General features: G+C 38.9%; 1 protein-coding gene across 4 annotated transcripts in view; it reads left to right on the top strand.

The window, feature by feature from the left end:
- The window catches only part of LOC107083176 (cytohesin-1), a 47,441-nt gene extending 31,888 nt beyond the window's left edge, over window positions 1-15,553 (top strand). For 3 of the 4 annotated variants that reach the window (XM_015372182.1, XM_015372180.1, XM_015372183.1), the window contains exons 2-13: window positions 199-281; window positions 3,837-3,901; window positions 4,772-4,838; window positions 4,927-5,045; window positions 7,049-7,129; window positions 7,274-7,386; window positions 8,068-8,216; window positions 8,302-8,414; window positions 12,519-12,597; window positions 12,673-12,741; window positions 12,866-13,020; window positions 14,156-15,553. In XM_015372182.1, coding sequence (XP_015227668.1) covers window positions 199-281; window positions 3,837-3,901; window positions 4,772-4,838; window positions 4,927-5,045; window positions 7,049-7,129; window positions 7,274-7,386; window positions 8,068-8,216; window positions 8,302-8,414; window positions 12,519-12,597; window positions 12,673-12,741; window positions 12,866-13,020; window positions 14,156-14,234 — 1,172 coding nt within the window. In that variant the 3' untranslated portion in view covers window positions 14,235-15,553. The remainder of the gene's footprint in view (window positions 1-198; window positions 282-3,836; window positions 3,902-4,771; window positions 4,839-4,926; window positions 5,046-7,048; window positions 7,130-7,273; window positions 7,387-8,067; window positions 8,217-8,301; window positions 8,415-12,518; window positions 12,598-12,672; window positions 12,742-12,865; window positions 13,021-14,155) is intronic. The other variant, XM_015372179.1, reaches the window with a different exon arrangement.
- Window positions 15,554-19,509: the final 3,956 nt, after the last annotated feature.

The following is a 19,509-nucleotide window of genomic DNA, read 5'->3' as shown; positions in this document are numbered from 1 at the left end:
ACCTTCTGCCTCTGCACTCCAAATCCCTGACCCTGGCTTTGCTTTCACCTTTTGGTTTCCAAAAAAAAAAAAAAAATTAGAAAGTATAATCAGATTTTGGTTCACCATTGCACCCCTTAGGGATATACTTAAGGAGTAGACGTGTATAGATAAGCCTACTGATGCTAACCTTTCATCTTCTCTTTTATCTCCTTCCAGTTCCAGACGATCTCACCCCGGAGGAGCAGCAGGAGCTGGAGAATATCCGCCGGCGAAAGCAGGAGCTGCTAGAGGACATTCAGGTAATGGGGAAGAAACAGGCAGTTTTAATAGCATGGGTGTAATAAATATATTGTTAGAAAATGAATGAAATGCATTTTGGATTGCTTTAACCCAACATAAATAGTGAAATTCTTTGCCTAAGTTGTTTTTGTGTTTTGGGGTCAGAAGCTGTTGCTTATTTATTTCCCAGTTATCTTCTGCAATCCTTGTGGAATTTGAGGTATTTCCTACCAATAGGTCAATTCCTTTGAAACTGTTCCCTCCTCACTGCTCACTGGTTTTTCTTCCTTAGGTGTCCTACAACAACAGAACAAGATGTTTTTAGGTGTATATTTGAGTCTTATTTAGCACTTAAATCCACATGTGGGGTCAAAATTGACCCTGTGTGTTATAATTCTTTATAAAACATTCATATTCTGTTCGTTCTCCAGACAAAGGGAGAAAAAACATGTTTTGACTTCTGATCGTACGGATTGATCGATCAAATGCTATAATCTGAATGGCTTGTAAAAATAGGTAGATGTCAAAAATGAAATTCCTCTTTTGTATCATCCTAACCAAAATGATAGAATTGTCTTTAGTTTATTGCAAAAGGACAACAATTCTAATTGGTGTGATTTTTGACCCTACTGGTGGAAGAGTGTAGATATTGGTAGGTTTTGCATCCAAAGGTTAAAACTGGTTTAAATTTAAAGTGGATGTTAGTAAAATAAGAAAATGAGTGTCTGAGTGAAGGCAGGGAAGTGGTCAGGGGAATGTTTGTGTATTCAAATTAGTTTTGAGTTTCCATAGAAGACATTTATTTGATTCCTGTCATGACCCGTTCACAGCTGATTATTCTAGATTGCAGCTCAGGTTAGTCCTGTCACTCAGTAACACGTAGTAGTGAGTGAATATCCCCCCCAGGGGATAGACGTAGGGTGAGTTGACTTCTGCTGACCCCTGTGGGCTTTGGAGGTGGGCTCCATTACTTCATTTTTACGAGTCTGGGACACTGATGCTGCCCTTCCCCCTCCTCCCTTTCGCACCACCAGTGTTGCTTCTGTTCCTCCACCCTCCTCACCCCCTCAGTTGTCTGACCCCACTCCCCTTTTGTGACTCCCTTCTCTCTGCTACTCCTGAGTGTCAACCCACCACAGTCCCTGTCTTTTTTTTTTTTTTTTCTGTATGAGGTCTTTGTTTTGGACGAGAAGCATCTGAGGAATGTATTGTGATTGCACTGGCTTGAAAACACAGATGTGTCTTTTGTGGTTTATCTTTGCTAAGTTAGTTTTGTCCACATTGAATGATATGCTATCACTGAAGCTGGGTATGAATGAAGCTGCTCCGTGAATGGGAATTCTGGATTCAGCATTCAGACAACAAAAGTTTTGTATTTCATAACAAAAGGCAAGTGTTTCCTTAAAAACTAAGAATGTCCATTTTTGTTTTCTCATATAAAGCAAATGTTTCAGAAATCACAAACTGTATCTGTAAAGTATCTAAAGTATGTAAAGTGTCTAATCCCTGTATTGTTTATTTTAGTTTGTGGTTTACTAGATTGTGATTATTATTATTCTGTATATCAAATGGGATTCTTTGTTTCCAAGTTTGAAGACATTTCACTTTTTAATTGAAAAAAGCTTCCTGGATTGGAAGCGAAATGTCTTCAAACTTGGAAACAAAGTCCAGTGGATTGTTTTTTAACTTTTTGGGAATTTGGAAAAAAGATTCTTGAAAAAAATAGAAGCTCAAAGCATAAACATAAACTCCATTGTGGTGGCCTTCCTCCTGTTCAACCATCCATCTATTTTCTTACACCCTTATCCCAAGTGGGGTTGCAAGGTGCCTATCTCCAGCTGTCTACTGGCGAGAGACGGGGTACATCCTGGACAGGTCGATGGACAGGTCGCCAGTCCATCACAAATAACCTAACATGTCATGTTTTTGGACTGTGGGAGGAAGATGGAGTACTCAGAGAGAACCCACACATGCTCAGGGAGAACATTCAAACTCCATGCAGAAAGACCCCGGGCCGGGAAATGAACCCAGAACTTTCTTGCTACACACTGCGACACTGAGCAGTCCTTTCCTGTTAAACCATGATTTTCATTTGCTACAATGATTGGCTAAAACTGAACTTCGGTAGGCGGGCAGCAGATGTCTCTTCAACCAATCAGCTCTGCTGTATGTTCCTCCACTCTCCGAATAATGATGGGAACAGATTCAGATGATAATGTGAAGGTCTAACTTAAAAGTTCTACACAGTCAGTCTGGGACACCAGGTTAAATAAATCTTGGTCTGTTCAATGAGAGCAATGATCGTCAAGAAAGTCAAATGTGAAAGCAAACAATGTAAAAAAAATGTTTTGGTTTGGACCAAACTTTCCTGGTGTAAATACACCATTACAACCAACAGGTCTGAGAGACCTCACCACATTTACTACACGTACTACTTACCCCATGTACCGCAAATGTTGGAGAAGAATCCGCCACTGTTCCGCCTCCAGCCGTCGTCTTCACTTATGGATGAAGAGCTGTCAGTCAAATGTGTCCTGATGCTACTTCCTGTGTGATTGTGTCTGCAAGGCCCAATCAGGAGGAGGCTTACAGTTTGTCTCCGCCCATCCTGTCAAAACACCTTTTTCTTCACATGAGGAGAAAATCAGTCCGAAGGCAGAGATACTTTTGAGCCGTCCTCGAGCGTGGCCGCTGGATAGAAAATTGTGCGTGGTGAGATCCCGAGCGCACGTGGGAAGAGCTGACGCACGCTGAGAGACATTTTCTCCTCTCAAAGCAGCAGTTTCTCACGCATGTGTGATTTTGTTGTGCGGTGGTAGATAAAACCATACGCAGAAGCAGCTTAACATACATGTGAGTATGTTCACTTTGCTCGCGGGCATTTTGAAATTAAAGTGATGCCATACTGTCACCCCTACCATCAAGCTGGAGCCACCTACAGCATTTTATCTTCAGATCCCTGAGCTCTACTGAGAAGATAACTTTGTAGGAGGTCAGAAAAGAAGGTAGCAGAAGATGGCCAAAAAAACTGTAAAAATTTAATTCAAGTTGTTTCTCCATATGGGGACTGCAGTAAGCCATACTGACAGCAACAGGAACTGAACAGACTTCAGTTTTTCATCATCTTGAGTCCTTTTATGCACATCATCTTATATCAACCCCAATAGATAATACTGGATCTCTTAAATGATCCACATTTTACACTAGCTCTCCTACATTCTAGTATTCCATCTCTATATCAAGCTGACACCAACCCCCTCATCTTCATAACCTCATCATCTTCTTATGACCATTATGCCCGTCTGGCTCCAACAACATCGACTTGATCGACAAAGACATCCTCTATAGCCATCAGTAGAGTGCATCATAAGACACCATCCACTTACACATTGTTTCAAGTCAGCATATGTTGAGGTTTTTTGCCTTTTCAGCTCTTTTTCAGGACAACTGGGAAAGCATTGATCTTTTTTTCCTTACAGATTATTAGTTTGTTGTTCTGTTTTCCTAACACCCTGTAATATTGATGGAAAGAGGACCTGCAGTGTTTTAAAATTTCTGTTTGTTTTTCTTTGCAGCGGCTGAAGGATGAGATAGCAGTAGTGACGAGCGAGATCGAGAACCTTGGTTCCACTGAGGAGAGGTAAAAAAAAAACTGTGGACCCAACTCTTCCCTTTCTGTTTTGCCTAAGCTGGCTCATTGCATCCCTTCTATTAAGTTAGCAAAATGAAGCTGTCAATTATTCATGTTTGATGGCTAAGTCGGGTTTTCCATCACACTTAATGTCCGTCATAAATTGGCTTTGCTTTTAAGGCAGTTTAAATGTTTCATCAGCCACGCCCCCCATGATGGGAGGCCCCATTGAATAATGCAGTGGGTGTACTGGCAGAAGCAGACAATAGATGGTCCCTGAAGGAGAGCTTGAGATCTGCGTCTACTTAGGCGGATCAGCATCCTATCAGCTATGAAAATATCATCTAACCATTTTTTCACTTGCATTAGGAACCCACTGAGGATCCAAGAATATTCTCATGGTTTGAGTTGCATGTGTTGGAAAAACAACATCTCTCATCACTGCTGACAAACCAAATTGAACATTTATTTCTCTGAAAAGAGGTGGTGACATCCCATCAGCCGAGAACTGAGGTGCACTTTGACCTCTGAATTATTCAAAGCCTGAGAAATGAGACATTCCCATATGCAGCTCAACCTTTTAACATCTTACTTGTCCGGCACAGCATCACCAGCCTCTGCCAAAAAGAAAAAAAATGTCAGGGAGAAAGACACTCCAAGCCGAATAAATTCACCACGGCTCCCTGCTGATTTATTGAACGAGAACCAGACCAAAGGAATTTATTGAAGTAATTTGACTTGTTTGACTGATAAGCAGCCAAAGTTTGTGAGGAATATTTAAAGCTTTATTATTTTAGTTAAAGAAAAACTCATCTCTGTAATACATAATCTTGTATTAATTCCAAAATCAGCTAATGATACTCGATTTTGACTTTCCAGGAAAAATATGCAGAGGAACAAACAGGTGGCCATGGGCCGAAAGAAGTTTAACATGGACCCCAAAAAGGTTTGTAGCTGCAATAAAACATTGTGGTTTTTGTTCCACCTGTTTAGACGTGCAGGGTTTTAATTTGGAGGTCTGATCTCTTATTCAGGGGATCCAGTTCCTGATTGAGAATGACTTGCTGAAGAACACCAAGGATAACATCGCTCAGTTCCTCTACAAAGGCGAGGGCCTTAACAAAACAGCCATCGGCGATTACCTCGGGGAAAGGTCAGCGAGGCACTTCCTTTCCGCTTCTCGCTCTTTTGCTTTTCATCCCTCTTTACTAGCAACCATCCATCGGGTGATGGAGCCATTTCATTCAGAGAGCGTAGTTTTCCTGTTGCTTTTTTAATGCTTTATCAGGCCCACGCCCATTCCTTCCCAAACACTAGATATTGGTTCCACAGTTATAGCCTCATCTGAAGAGAATGTCTCCTACTCAACAGCCTTCATATGTCTTACATTAGCACTCTCATTCATAAGTGAACTGACCAAGACACTAAGAACTTAGGAATGCATGTTTAAAGCTGAAGGATTTCACTGGATATGTAGATATGATCAGAAAAGCCTGAGCTTAATATCCAGTCTGGAGTTCTCTGGGACTGTTTAGTGTTAAGAAATCCCTTTGTGGGGTTTTTAACGAGTACATTTCTTTGTTTTGGTTTCTTTATTTCCTGCAGGGTTCTTGAGATTCTAGTGGTCATTTGTCCAAAGTGACGACTGGATATGATGCTTAGCTCCTTAGAGCCTCTCCGTCATCCCAAAGGAGAGATCATTTACTCTGAAGGACTTTTAGGGCGGGATGAGCTCATGATCTAGTTTAGATAAGTAGACAGGGGTGGGGATATGTATCCCCCCTGTTGGATTAGGGGTGTATCACTTGAAATACTAATGTTTTAAACCAGAAACACACAAAAGAAGTCATTACGTGCAACTTTTTAGGTTCTCTCTGAATCTTATTTCTACATATCTACATTTCTTAGAGGCCTCAATCTGGCCTTTACAGATTAATACCATTAATTAGTCTTCTTCAAGGTTTGGTCCATCAAAGAATCTGTCTTTTTATCAAGCTTTTCCCTCATATAAATTTAAGCAGATCTATAATGCAACAATATGTCAAAGCAGCTTTAACATTCTTCTGCTATTTTTTTTAAACTATAAATTATCATTTATCATTTATTTTATGTGTAAATATGAAATTATTTCAAAATAGAGCTATAAAACCTGTATTTTGTTATACTCTAACATTTTAAATTGTCTTTAGCAGCTTTAGCAAACAACCTAGCAGCACACAAAGCATAGTTTCTGTGTCTTTATTGATGAATTTAATTCCTTAATTCTGACATTTGCTAAAATCCCTTCTGTTATATACTGTATTTCTCACTCTGTCTTACCATCTCACATCCTGAATGAACCATTTTAATTGTTTTTTTATCGACTTTTCTTCTTCTTATTTCATTTTAAACACCTCACTGCTGTTAAATGTAGCTTTGCTGTATTGTTGCTTCACTCAGCAATGACCTGCATACCAAAAGGTGTTTATGAGCACTGCCTGGTAGTGTGTATATATCTGGTATCGTCACTTTTCTGGAAAACAATATATTTTTCATGTTTAAACAGACATGTTACCAAATGGTCTGCTGATTCTGTTTCTCTATGCAGCTCCAATACAAATTTATATACTATTAATTGGATAATTAATCTTAATAAACATTGAAGAAGGGAAGAAAGGGAAAAATGGTGCAGCTTTCTTGTCAGAGCTAATAATCAACAGATAAAGAACGATAAGGACACTATCCCAGTGAGTGTATCAGAGCAAATGTCCCTATATTTCCTCTGATTTGACCTCTAAATGCAATTAACAAAAAAAATAAATAAAATGCTTTTGAAACATGAAAAAAATTATCAGTTTGAATTCAATAAATGATAATTTTTTTTTGTATTTCCGATCAGAGATATACAAGTAAAACATTTTTGATTCTCTGGTGTATCACTAGTATTTTTATGTGATTGCTTTTTATTAAACCTTAAAGATAAACTATTTTTATTCATCATTGATCAATCAATCAAATGTGACTATTTAGTCATTCTAACAGATTTTAAGACAAAGGTCAATAAAAAGTTCACTTTCTTGTCTGATCTACTTGAAATGTATTTCTTTAATGTTTTGTTCTCTATAAAATATGCCGATTGATGCTAAATAAAAGTGAATTTTGTCATATTTCCCTCAGAGACGACTTCAATATCCAAGTCCTCCATGCGTTTGTGGACCTTCATGAATTCACAGATCTAAACCTGGTCCAGGCCCTGAGGTAAGATGTCTGCCTTCAAATGTTGACTTATTTGTAATTTGGAAAGACGCGGCTGTTAGAATCAGACTCATAAAGGAGCCTGAGATGAATCTGCTTTAAGCAGGGAATCAGAGCGTTGCTGAATGAAAGTGTGTTTTATATCAGGCAGTTCCTGTGGAGTTTCCGTCTGCCAGGAGAAGCCCAAAAGATCGACCGCATGATGGAAGCCTTCGCTCAGCGCTACTGCCATTGTAACCCTGGTGTTTTCCAATCCACAGGTAAATTTATTGTGTTTTCCAAAGACACAGATTAACATTTGTCCAATAAATAGCAGCTTGTTCAATATAATTAGCCTTTTACTCTCTAAAGAAGTCGATTGTGAGGAATTCTACAGGATTCATCTAAAAAGCATGCAAAAGGTGTCACCACAGTGCATAAAATATTCAGATTTAGTGCTTATTATCCTGTTAAACTGGCTCGCACCAATTGAAATGTATTTAAATAAGACTGTTAGACCAAGATGTGGTGGCCAGTTAAGGAAAATCATTTCAAAGCGGCTTCGTTTAACAGACTCCTTATCTGCTGAGCTTCTGGAAAACGACGCTCCCAACAGACAGGCGCCGACATGCATGCAGATGGAGATGAATATTTCATGTGCTTTCTCGAATCCAACGGTGCTTATAAGTGCTGCTGTGTCAGCCGTGCGCTTGCCGTGTCGTCCCACGGCTCATGCTTATTGCACGCTTAGAGACGCACATGCATGCTGAAGAGCCCACGTTCAGTGCGCCCACTCTGCTCCCAGACAGTGCTACATCTGTCCGCTCCTCTCCGCCTGGACGCATTCAGCTCGGATAGTTTGCATTCATATTTAATCATGTCATTATACTGGAGGATCTTTTTTCTGGTAAACTTTATATTAACCACCCCGTTAACAGAACGCCTCATTTTGTGTGTTCCAGACACATGCTATATCCTCTCGTTTGCCATCATCATGTTAAACACCAGTCTTCACAACCCCAATGTAAAGGACAAGCCGACTGTGGAGCGGTTCATCTCCATGAACAGAGGAATTAACGACGGAGGAGACCTACCTGAAGACCTGCTCAGGGTGAGGACAGCACCAGAACTCGGCGTCTGGTGACGCCTCCTTCTAACATTCTCCCTGTTGAAGTCTATCGAACGTTCTGTTTCAGAATCTATACGACAGCATCAAGAATGAACCTTTTAAAATTCCCGAAGACGACGGCAACGACCTCACGCACACGTTCTTCAACCCAGATAGAGAGGGCTGGCTGTTGAAGCTGGGTGAGTTGGACTACTCTAACTATCTCGCTCCCTCAGGAACGCCCTGACATTAGAGGACTTTATTTCATCAAAATATAGAGAATGACTGTTTCTCTCTTGAGGTCTACGGTCTGTGAGCACACATGCCTGTGTGTGATGATGAATGTGGGAATAGGTACAAACACCTGAAGGCCTCTTTGCCTGCTTTAATGTATAATAAATCAAACCAGAACAAATCGAAACATTTCAATTATTCAAGATCGTTTTAGAAACTGGATAGAAAGCACATCAATAGTTACTTTGGGGGCTTATAGAGCTGTCCAAAAGTAGACGGACCCTTTGAACCTCGCTATAATTTGTCCTGTTACAACCATAGACTTCCATATGTATTTTATGTAGATCTTTTCTAAAGATAAGCAAAGGTAGGACGCAGAAAATGAAAGGAAACAATGCTTGCTTTCAGAAGTTCAACAATCGTTTAAAAGTTCCACAGCTCTGGAACTGGTATACTTAGAGGTTTGAAATTTTCTGCAGCTATGGTTGACACGATGCAGAATAAATATAATACAATAACACATGCCTATTGTCAAGCATGTCTTTGTTACTGCTATTCAAAAAAGAGGTTTTATTTTCGAGAAGAAAAAGCCCCCAACTATGAGTCATGTTTAAAATGATGCAGATTCAGCTGTGTTTTAGTCACGCTAATTTAATTTGAAGGTAATGATGTAGCACACGTGTAATTTGGGCTTACAGTTCCTTAGTTATTTGCTTTTTCATTTGGGTCTGCTAAAAGAGGTAGAGTCAGGATGAAAGCTGTAGAGAAGTTTAAAGCTAGGTTATGTTACGTATGAAGCATTGCACACAGTGATGGCAGCATCATGATGTGGGCATGTTTTTTAGTAGAGAGGGGCAGCGTAGCTGGTCAGAAGTGATTAGAAGATGAATTCGGTTAATCCTGGCAGTTCTAAATAATTGGGTTTCAACAGAAATAATTTGGTATCTACATCTCTTGCCATAAATTACACGTCCTCTCTTTCTCCCTTTGTTTCCTCTGAGATATTTTTCAGTTGTTTAGGTTCACTGTGAAAATAGAAACCCAGTATCAATTTGGAAGAGAAAAAAAAAATCAGGCATTTACAAAACAGTGAATCTTTACAACCAACTATGATAAAGAAGTGGAGAATAACTTTCTCCTATGACTCTTAATGGGGAGAAATGAGTCAAATAATCATGGTGGAAGGGAATATACTTGAGATAAGTGAAATGAAACCAAGCAGAGGCGTTCTGTTGTTCCATGTAGTGCTTTACAGACGCCGTCCACATTGAGCGGAAGCGGAGCTCCCTCTTGTGGAATGGATCCTGTAAAGCAGTACATCCAAGCCTCACTGATTAAAAAAAAAAAAAAAGGATTGTGGTGATGTAATTACTTATCATTTAATTTGATTTGTTATGTTTTTTTCCCCCCTCTTCGTTTGTTTGTTTGTTCCCATGATTTTGGCTGTTGTCTTTCCTCAGGAGGTATGTACACCTGCTCTTCCGAAAAAAAAAAAAAAAAAAAGAAGCTAGTCCATCTCTCTCGGCTCTCAGGTGCTTTCGGTGGTCTGCCATGCTTTTTGTTTCGTTCCTCATGTACTGAATTAGACTCAAGGTTTAGTCACTTTTCGTCTCCTCGTCGGCTCATTTGAAATTTTCCAATGTTTGTCTCTTTTGTGTGTCAATGAGCTTGTGGTTGATTCTGCGCTGGGTGGTCACTGGGTGCATTTGCCACCTCACTGGCTCAAACTTGGGGAGCTGCTGTTTTGCGATCACTCTAGTGAGCAGCTTCTGTTCCTCTGTGTGCTCTGGTGGTCGTTCTCTTTGATCTCTCTGTTTGAAAGGTGCATTATACCTTTTTAAAAATCCTCTGAGCAAAGACCTTTCAGAAATAATCAAATGTTCATTTGAAGGTTGCTCTCTGGTTGCATAGGAAGGGTATACTGCATCTTTTCATTAGCGAAGCTCTGCTCTCCTTTTTAATGGATCTGAAGTGTAACAGTGTGGCTGTAGCCTGTTTTTGGATGGCTGGATTGGAATACACTGCGCGGGAAGAGCATCTATAAAAAGGATTTGATTTGGATTTCAAAAACAAACATAACTGTAAATGTAAAAGATCTGCAATAATTTGAGCTTCTCCCTCTCTGCAGGGGTAAAAAAACACGACCATTGGCTTGTAATCTAAAAGAAAACATGCTTCCTCTTGACCTCCCGCAGCTCTAATCTTTCATGGGTTACTCCCTCCTTTCCAGTCCAACAACATCCACGCCCTCCTCCTCCTCCCTCCCTTCTGCAACAGCCTGCTGGGATATTTCTCTACTTTCCAGATGCTGTTGCAGAGGGACTCTATCTATCCAGGAAATAACTTGGCTCATCAAGCCAACTCCAATCTGCAAACAGCTCGGTGAACTTTGCGATTCTGCCCGCTGCATCTGCCTTTTCTGTTGGTCTGCATTGTTTGTTTTTCTGTTTTTTTGTTTCGACGCGTGGCGAGGAGCCAATCGTGTCCTTCTCTGTCAGATGTCAGCAACGTCTTAGTATAAAGGTCATAGCAGGGAGATTAGTGGTTATCATATACAGCGCCTTTGCTGTTATATGAAGACAAAAGTGTGTTTTCAATGTTTGTGTAGAAATCGTCTCCAAACCTCACCTACTGGAAGATGACTTTGGCTGCACACCTTTTTTTTTCCACTAACAATGGTGGTGGGATTTTCTTGTCTAGACAAACAGGAAATTAGTTTAAGATGCCTTTAGAGAAAGCAGGTGTCAGTCCAGTCTAGCCTGAATGCTCCCATCTTAGCCCAGATTGTCGGCATCCAGTTCCTCCCTGTGTTCAGCCGCCCATCTGCTTCTGTAATCAGGTTTCCCCTCACAGGAAGCGTTGGTGACAAAGAGGCCAATAGGTCAACCGCAGATCAGTGAGTTTAAAGTTACCTACCATGTGCCCCCTGTGGCTCAAATCCAAATCCTCAAACATTTCTTATTTTGCTCAGTCAGACTGACATACAGCGTCCACACAAGGCATTAAAATCTGTTTTCTGGCTACTTAATATGCAGATTGATATCATTCCAAGTCCCCAAATGGGCTGTAAACTAAACAACAAGATCCAACCAACAAACATGAATTGGGTCTACTGATTTCATATACATTTAATTATTTCATTTAGATTATTATTCACAGTTTAAACACGCAGCTTCCATATTTTCGTAGCTCTTTGCTTATAAATTCCGGATGAGCTAAATGATGGGATGATAAAAGGTAACAACATATAATGTAATGTGTAAAGACACATTAGTGAAAACATTATAATCAAATGGTCGCATTAGAAGTATTTAGAGGAAAAACCAGGAGTAGAAGTTGGAGGATGCGGTTTATTCACATTGAAGAGAGAGTGAAATTCCCAGCAGATAACAGGAAGGTTTAGTAAAGAACAAGAAGAATGCAGTTTAATCCATTTTTTTTGTTTTTTTGCGACATAGTGGATTTAAAAATGCTACAGCATCTTTTTGTAAATCGTAACATTGAAGGAAAGTCTAAATTCCCTTTGTCTATAAAAGAGCTTTTAGGAGTTTCAAATGTTAACTCTTTACTCATTTTATCAGTGCATGTTTGTTTGTGCGTAAGCCGCTAAACTGATGCACTGATGCATCCCAGACTGACAGCGTTTAGGAGCATTAAGGTCTGGATTTAGCACCGTCTGGATATAATCAGACCAGATGTTACTTTCTTTACAATCAGATCTAGAATTAGAAATAAAACTTGTACGTATGCTTCATATTTGCAAACTTTTTAAAAATGCGTTTGTGTGGATCCACCAGATAAATGAAATGGGGGAGATTGAATATAAGCTGTTTTAGTGTAGTTTAGGATTTCTGAGGTAGTCGTTTTTTTTATATCCACAAACTCTAAATAGTGTGGTGAAGGGGAGGACTTGGTGTGGTTAACAGGAGTCCCTCGGAGCCGTCATCTGTCTGTCTGCCCATACATCCGTCTGCCTGTCTGCTGCTCCGCTCGGTGCTTTTGGTTCTAGTCTCTCCTTCTCCTTGTCTCCTGATCTTGCCGATCCTCTCTGATCGTTATTGTTTGCTCTGCAGGGGGCCGCGTTAAAACTTGGAAAAGAAGATGGTTCATTCTCACAGATAACTGTCTTTACTACTTCGAATACACCACAGTGAGTATCAGCTTTAACAGGTAGAGTTTAACTTCAGCGTGCAAAACATGGTTATTTATTAATTGTTTTTTGCAGGACAAAGAGCCCAGAGGCATTATTCCGCTGGAGAATCTGAGCATCAGGGAGGTTGAGGATAAAAAGCCTGTAAGTAGAGCACCCTCTAGTGGTGCATAAAGAGATTAAATAGGCTTTGAGCTTCACTGTCTATCAGATTTTATTTTTTCTGATTTGAATCTATTGGATTCTGATTTCTATTTTCTTTTGACAGAATTGCTTTGAACTTTTCATCCCTGACAACAAAGACCAGGTTATAAAAGCGTGCAAAACTGAGGCGGATGGACGCGTTGTTGAAGGCAACCACACCTTCTATCGCATCTCTGCCCCCACAGCAGAAGAAAAAGACGAATGGATGAACAGCATTAAGTAAGTTATTTTTCTCATTTTTTATTGACCTAAAACAAGAAAAACTAAAGTTTTAGATTAGGGAGTTAAATCTTTTGGGGTCAGGGTCTCTGTAGCTGTCTCTCAGTTATCAGAGCGCTACATCCTGAGGAGGCGGTTTTAGCCTTTTAAAGCATGTGCTTAGAACCAGGTCAAGTTCAAATGTTCCAGCAATCGAGCCGTCTCCAATCAAACCCCAGGTTTAGATTAAACAGGGTTTCCGCGGATCATTAAAAATCATTAAAAGTCATTAAATTATTATTTTTTTAAATTAAGGCCTTAATTGGCATTAAAATTAATTAAATGTGTTTATTGTGGCATTTAAAATGCTTTATTAAAAAAATTTTTATAAAAACAATTTCGTCAGACATATTATATCACGATATATTTGGGTGGAACTGCTTCAGGTTGATCACAAAGCTATATGTTCAGAAAAGAAGCTTGAGTCGGAGAAAAAGCTAGAGAATGGGGTGGAAAAAGCAAATTTCAACAAAAGTGGCTGGAAAACGAGCAATTCAGGACATGACTGCAGCCTGTCGACGGGTAGCTGTTGGTGGCATTAAAATTATTCCTAAGAGCAATATAAGAGCATTAAAAAAGCATCAAGTTAGAGTTATTCCTTCCTGTATAAACCCTGTTCAGCATGTTCATCAAGGGTCTGAATGGTCCAGTCAAAGCACAGAACCAGGTCCCTTTCACAATCTGCTGCAACTATAGAAAAATGATGTTCACAGCTGTACTAGCTAAATGAGTCTGAGTTTCATTACCAAGAACAACCACAAAACATTTGTCATTTGTGATGCAGATAGATAAATACCACAAAAAACTGTAGTTTGATATATATTGACTCAGTCTAAACGCAAATACATATTGCATAATCACAGCTCCTATTTTAATTTTTAATATTTCTAAAAAGTTGCTGTATTTCCATCTTATTTTATGACTTGGTTTCCAGCATGACTTCCTAACAAAACCTGTTGAAGTCTTTGTTTTTTTTTTTCTGTGACCAAATTTGTAAAAAGGATTATAACATCAATTAATTCAAACTACTTAGGTAGATGCATGGGTCTATAACAGCTTAGATTACAGACTTTCTCCTGCATCTGTTTTTCCACAGAGCTGCCATCAGCAGGGATCCCTTTTATGAGATGCTTGCAGCCAGGAAGAAGAAAGTGTCTTCACTAAAGAGGCACTAGACTTGATCGGATCCTCCAACGTTGCACTTGAAAGAGAAGAGGGGTCAGGCCGTCTGCTTCCTCTGCCCAGATCGTTGCAGAGTTCATGGTTGAGGTTTCCATCAGACCTCTCCAAGGAATTCTTCAAGAATCAGCTCTGAAACTCTACAGGCCAGAAGAAAACAGGAAACATGGTGGAGATTTAGATAATAGCTGCGGTTCAAAGCTTCCTCAAACCTTCTGTCTGAATGTCTCTTATTTTTTTTTTTTTCTCTCCAAGCTTTGGATGTTCTGGGTCTCAGGCAGGAAGGGAATCCTACAGGTTAAAATCCCCTTTAAGAAAAGCTTTAAAAGTCATTCCTCACAGTAACTGTTTATATTGGCAATATGTTTCTGTAGTCGCCTCTTGCACACTCAGCAGGTCTGACCCATGTGTGACACCAAAATGTTCCTCTAAGGTCTTTTCAGACACGCTTTAATCCACTGATACATCTTTGTTCTTCTGCCTTTGATTATATTAAACTGTTCTTGCTCCTCAAGCTGCTGAAGAATTTTTTAGATGGAGGGTTGGAATAGTTAGACATATTTTAGTGCTTTTTTTTTATTTTAGAAAGAAATTGTAGCTGAAAAACCTTCTGTTACTGAAGGACCTGCCACTCAGGAGATTAAATCCCAAAAAAACGAGGACCTCCTCACAACCTTTCTAAACTTGCCGGGATGGTGTCTGTTTTGAATTTGACTCTTTAAAAGTTGATTTTCAAAATTTCCTGCAGATTTTCATTTGAATGAATGTCTTATTAAAAAATGAGCATCTTTATCACCTTTTAGTCCTGAGGATGCCTGAAACACAGCAGTTGGCTCCTTTTAGGGCCCCCCTACACCAACATCATCTATCTTTGCCTCCTATCGGATCAGTTTGCTTAAATCTGAATCCAGAACATGTTTTTACAGGCGCTCATTCTGCAGATGACTTAACATCAGCAGTTAAGAGCAGAACAACCTTTAGCATTGTTAGTGCAGCGCTAGGCAAAACAATGCACCTCATCCTGAACACACCCACCCCTACGGTAGAATCTGCTGTTCATGATGTGGACTTTGTTTCTGCTTCTAGTTTGTATGCAAGTAGAAAAACCTGAGAAAAGGGCAAAGTTGTAGAGAAAAAGTCTAAGCTAAGAGAAACCAATAGGAAATTACAGTAAATTATTTCAGTATTGTCGGGGTTTAGGTGGAGATTTAAAAGCAGGCCTTCTACATGTACATCAGCATTTGTACCTATTTCCAGATGTCCAGTTTGGAAAAATCTCTGTTACCGGGTAAGATGGCGAGTTTACCCTTTCTATCACAAAATCAGATCAGTACCAATGTATAATACTGAAGTAATTTAAAAGTTAGAGAATGTTAGTGCTTGGAGCTTTTGAGAAATTGTGACTGGGAATTGCTGCTGGTTGGCGAGCCTAATGTAGTTTTCTTTACCCTGTCAAGCACATCTTTTTTTGTTTTTCCTTCTATGTAAATTTTTTATGATTAATTTCTGTGCAGTGTTTTTTTTGTTTTAAATAACCTCTGATTATTGTAAAATACTGTAAACTTCAGGTTGTTTATGTTGAAGCCATATTGTTAAAAAAAGATCAAACAAAAACATCTTGCCGTTGAAGCTCTAAACTATGCCTGTAAACGAGGGGGATGTACTCCATCTCAGGATGTTTTGTATGAAAACGGGGACAGGGCTGCAGCAGTGACAAATTGAATACACAATCATATATTGTAAATGTTTATTTTTTTTCTTTCCTTGTCCAAAGTGAATAATCTGCTCAGTTTCCTGTTTCTCATCCTCTCTGCTGCATAAATGCTTTGCTCCCAGAGGATTAGGAAGGAGCGCACAGCAGAGGGAATTCTCAACAGTATTGTTTTATTTATCAAGGTTGTACATATTTAAATAGACAGTGGACATCTAGTTTTGTTAGTTTTGTCTTTTTTTGTTGTTTTTGTTTAGTACACTGTCATAGTATTTCAGATTTCTATCGATGCCATTTACTCAATTTGAAATAAAGCCTCATTTGTCTCAAGTTTAAAGTCTCTTTTGGAACGTGTGCATTTCTAATGTTGTCCAGTAGGGGGCAGTGTAGGACCGTTTAGGTTGAGAAGCTCAGCGTCAGCTGTGAGCACGTGATTACCGTATTTCCCCTTTAGGGACGCCTTGAAATTGAATCACGCTCTCTTTTTCCGATCAGGCTTCACTCCAACCACACACGCCAAAAAAAAAAACAAAAAAACCAGAATGTCCCGCCTTCTGTTACCGTTTAAACCCAGCCCCTTTTTTTTTTAAACCGCTCCATAACATTTCATATTACCTCACAGGCTTGCTTTGTAAAGTATTTATGGCACAAAATGACGGCGCGCAGGGGAAAAGGTCGATATTTAATAGTGAATATGTATCATATTCAATGATGCCTGGAAAAGCAATCAATAGAGATGGCTTTCTCAATGGGGCAGTTGTGCTGGAAACATCCAGGCATAACTGTCACTGCGTGTAATAGAAGGCATGTTAGAAACAATGAGGCTGAAAATACATAAACCCAGAAGTTCTTTTTATGTGGTTGATTACGGCTGGGATGAGGTCAGAGAGATGCAACTATTCCTTTAATAAGAGCCTATAAAGGTCCAGCTGATTGCTGTTAAAATTTTCAGCATTTTTACCCAGTTTCTCCTTTTTGTCTACTGAGCAATGCAAGACTCACACTTAAAAAATGACATTAAAACTCATCTCAGTCTAGTTGAATAATCCCCCGTTGGAATTTAGGGGTAATTAAACCAACACAAATATTTTAATGCTTAAAGCTTTCAGGTTTGTTTTTCAAACCCATAGGAGCTCCACAAAAAGAAAAAGAAGCATTGCATTTTATTTTTTGTTCTTCTTTAATTATTATTAATCTTATTCAATTATTTTTATGTAAACATATTCAATGTTTAAGTTTTTAAACATTGAATATGTTTAAAAACTTAATTTCCATCACACCTTCCAAACTGAACCATCCAGAGAAGTGCTGTCTTCTGTCATGAAGAGTTTTTATTGAATCTAATCTGTTTTGTCAATTGTAAAAAAAAACAACTAATAAGATAATAACTTAAGATTTTTAATCCTTAGATTATTACCAAATATTCATACACAGTGTAGTTTGCATAGGTTTCGATTGCTCTGGTTCCTGTATCAGTGCCAGTAATCCAGTAATAGCTTATTAGTTCCCCATTGTTTAATTTACTTGAGCTGCAGAGAATAATTAATGAGCAAAGTTGCGAAATTATTAGTTTAAATTATATTTAAGATGCAAGTATTTGAATAGGGCCCATTCTGCTTTCAATTCTCTAAAAATCACCAGAATGTATAAAATAATGTATATTGTGTTAAAAATGTTCCACATAATTACAGACCACTTATTCTTACTCAGTAACATTGACTGTGCTCTAAAAATTCCACATTTTGCCGCCTAGTTTCAGTGAAATCCTCTGAAAACCTCCAACCTATAGCTGCACCTACAGTATCCTCATCTAACCCTGAAAAGTTTTCCTGTCCAAACTATTTCAAAATCTCACCCCAAAGTTTGGTAAAAAGTTGGCAGCCCTGAATACTTTAAATCCATTTTATTAGGGGGAAACCATCAAAACCTATCAGAAGACGTCTAGTTTTTAATATTTTTTTTTTTTTCGTAATATAAGCACTGAAGAGTGTTTGTTTATTTTAATTTATCTCCATTTCACTAGGATACTTGCATAAAAATTCAGATCAACCAATTGTCCTCAGAGATAAACTTGTCAAGAATTTGAGTCCAACTAATTTTTGGGAAATTATAGAAAATGTAAGGTTTAAAAGCAATAACCAAAACATTCCCTAAGATCTGTTCAGTCCATCCTCTGCAAACTTACCATGACATGAATCTCCACCTGAATTGAGCATTCAGACGAGGTTAGAATGCATGGTAAATCTGGAGGAGTTGTAAAGTTCCACAGCTCGTGTAGGATAATTTATTTTATAGAAACCGGTTAATGGTCTGTACTTATATATAACTGTTTTAATTCAGGGGAACCTAAAGCGTTTTACACTACATTCAGTTTAGTTGATGGGAACATAGATGGAGGTAAAACATGGAAAAAGAGGAAGAACAAACGATTTCAGTGGCTGAGAAAGACTTCGAACTGGGGTGGAGGTAGGATGCTGTTCCTCCATGTTGACAAAGAGCTGTTTCTTCATTGCTGATATCCCATGGTTCGTCATGGAGCCTGATGCTCTGAATCACATGGTCATGAGAATTAACGAAAGGATGACATTTCAAGATTGTGTCAGATCAGAGTAAGTAGAAGTAACTCGAGCAATTAGCAAAAGTACAAGAGGTTTCGTCATTCTTGATAGAAGTTTGGAAACACTAACATTTCTAGACGGGGTTTCCCATCTGAACTTAAGTAATCCAGGAGACAGTTCTTATGCAGATGTAGGTGCACCCCACATGAGAATGTGATGGTTGAGAGGACTAGAAAAGCTCTTTCTTGATAAAATAAATGCTCCGGAAATTATAAATATAAAAAGAAACAAATTGATCTGTTTAAGTTTCTCTAATATTTGACGTTTTGTCCAAAACAGGGTTGACACTCCATCAACATCAACCCCCCCATCCAATTTATAACCCCATTTCTTTTTAACGGAGTTTACTTTCCTTGCATTTAGAACTGGGAACACTTTCAAGAGTCAAAGGAAATAGGAAAACAGGCGTCAGGATTTGTGGAGCTGCATTTATGTCGGCCAAGAACAACCTAAAGTATAAAACCAGGCAAACATGGGAGTGGTTTTAAATAAAGCAATAAAAGGTGGAGGAGGCACAGTCTCCATCTGAAGCCAGCATGGCCGAGGAAAGACCTGAACCAAAGAGGCATGGACAAAAACAGGCATTTTCCAAGAAAGTTTAGGAGAGGCTTCCAGAGGAAATGTGTTCCTTAGTTTTTCTTGGAAAGCTGCTTTTGTTTCCAAAGGTGCCATAAGAAAATATCAAACATGATGGATGTGAAGGTGTTGGAGATTTTATTCAATAGCCTCAAGCATAAAAAAAAAACCTCCATGAACGCTGAAAAGCTTTCATTCAGCACTTGTGGGAGTTTATACTGCAAATATTTAAATCCAAAGCTTTATTTAGAAAGCTGCAAATGTTAACATGAAAAGTATTTTCCAGTTTCCTGTAAAACTCAAAGATGATGTTAACATGAAAGTACCTAAAAAAAAACAACAAAAATCAGCCTACTTTTTATTTTC

This window comes from Cyprinodon variegatus, unplaced genomic scaffold, assembly GCF_000732505.1.
Source record: "Cyprinodon variegatus isolate N-32 unplaced genomic scaffold, C_variegatus-1.0 Scaffold69, whole genome shotgun sequence".
NCBI lineage: Eukaryota > Metazoa > Chordata > Actinopteri > Cyprinodontiformes > Cyprinodontidae > Cyprinodon > Cyprinodon variegatus.
The sequence above is the reverse complement of the archived record's forward strand: the minus strand, read 5'-3'. Positions and strand labels throughout refer to the sequence as shown.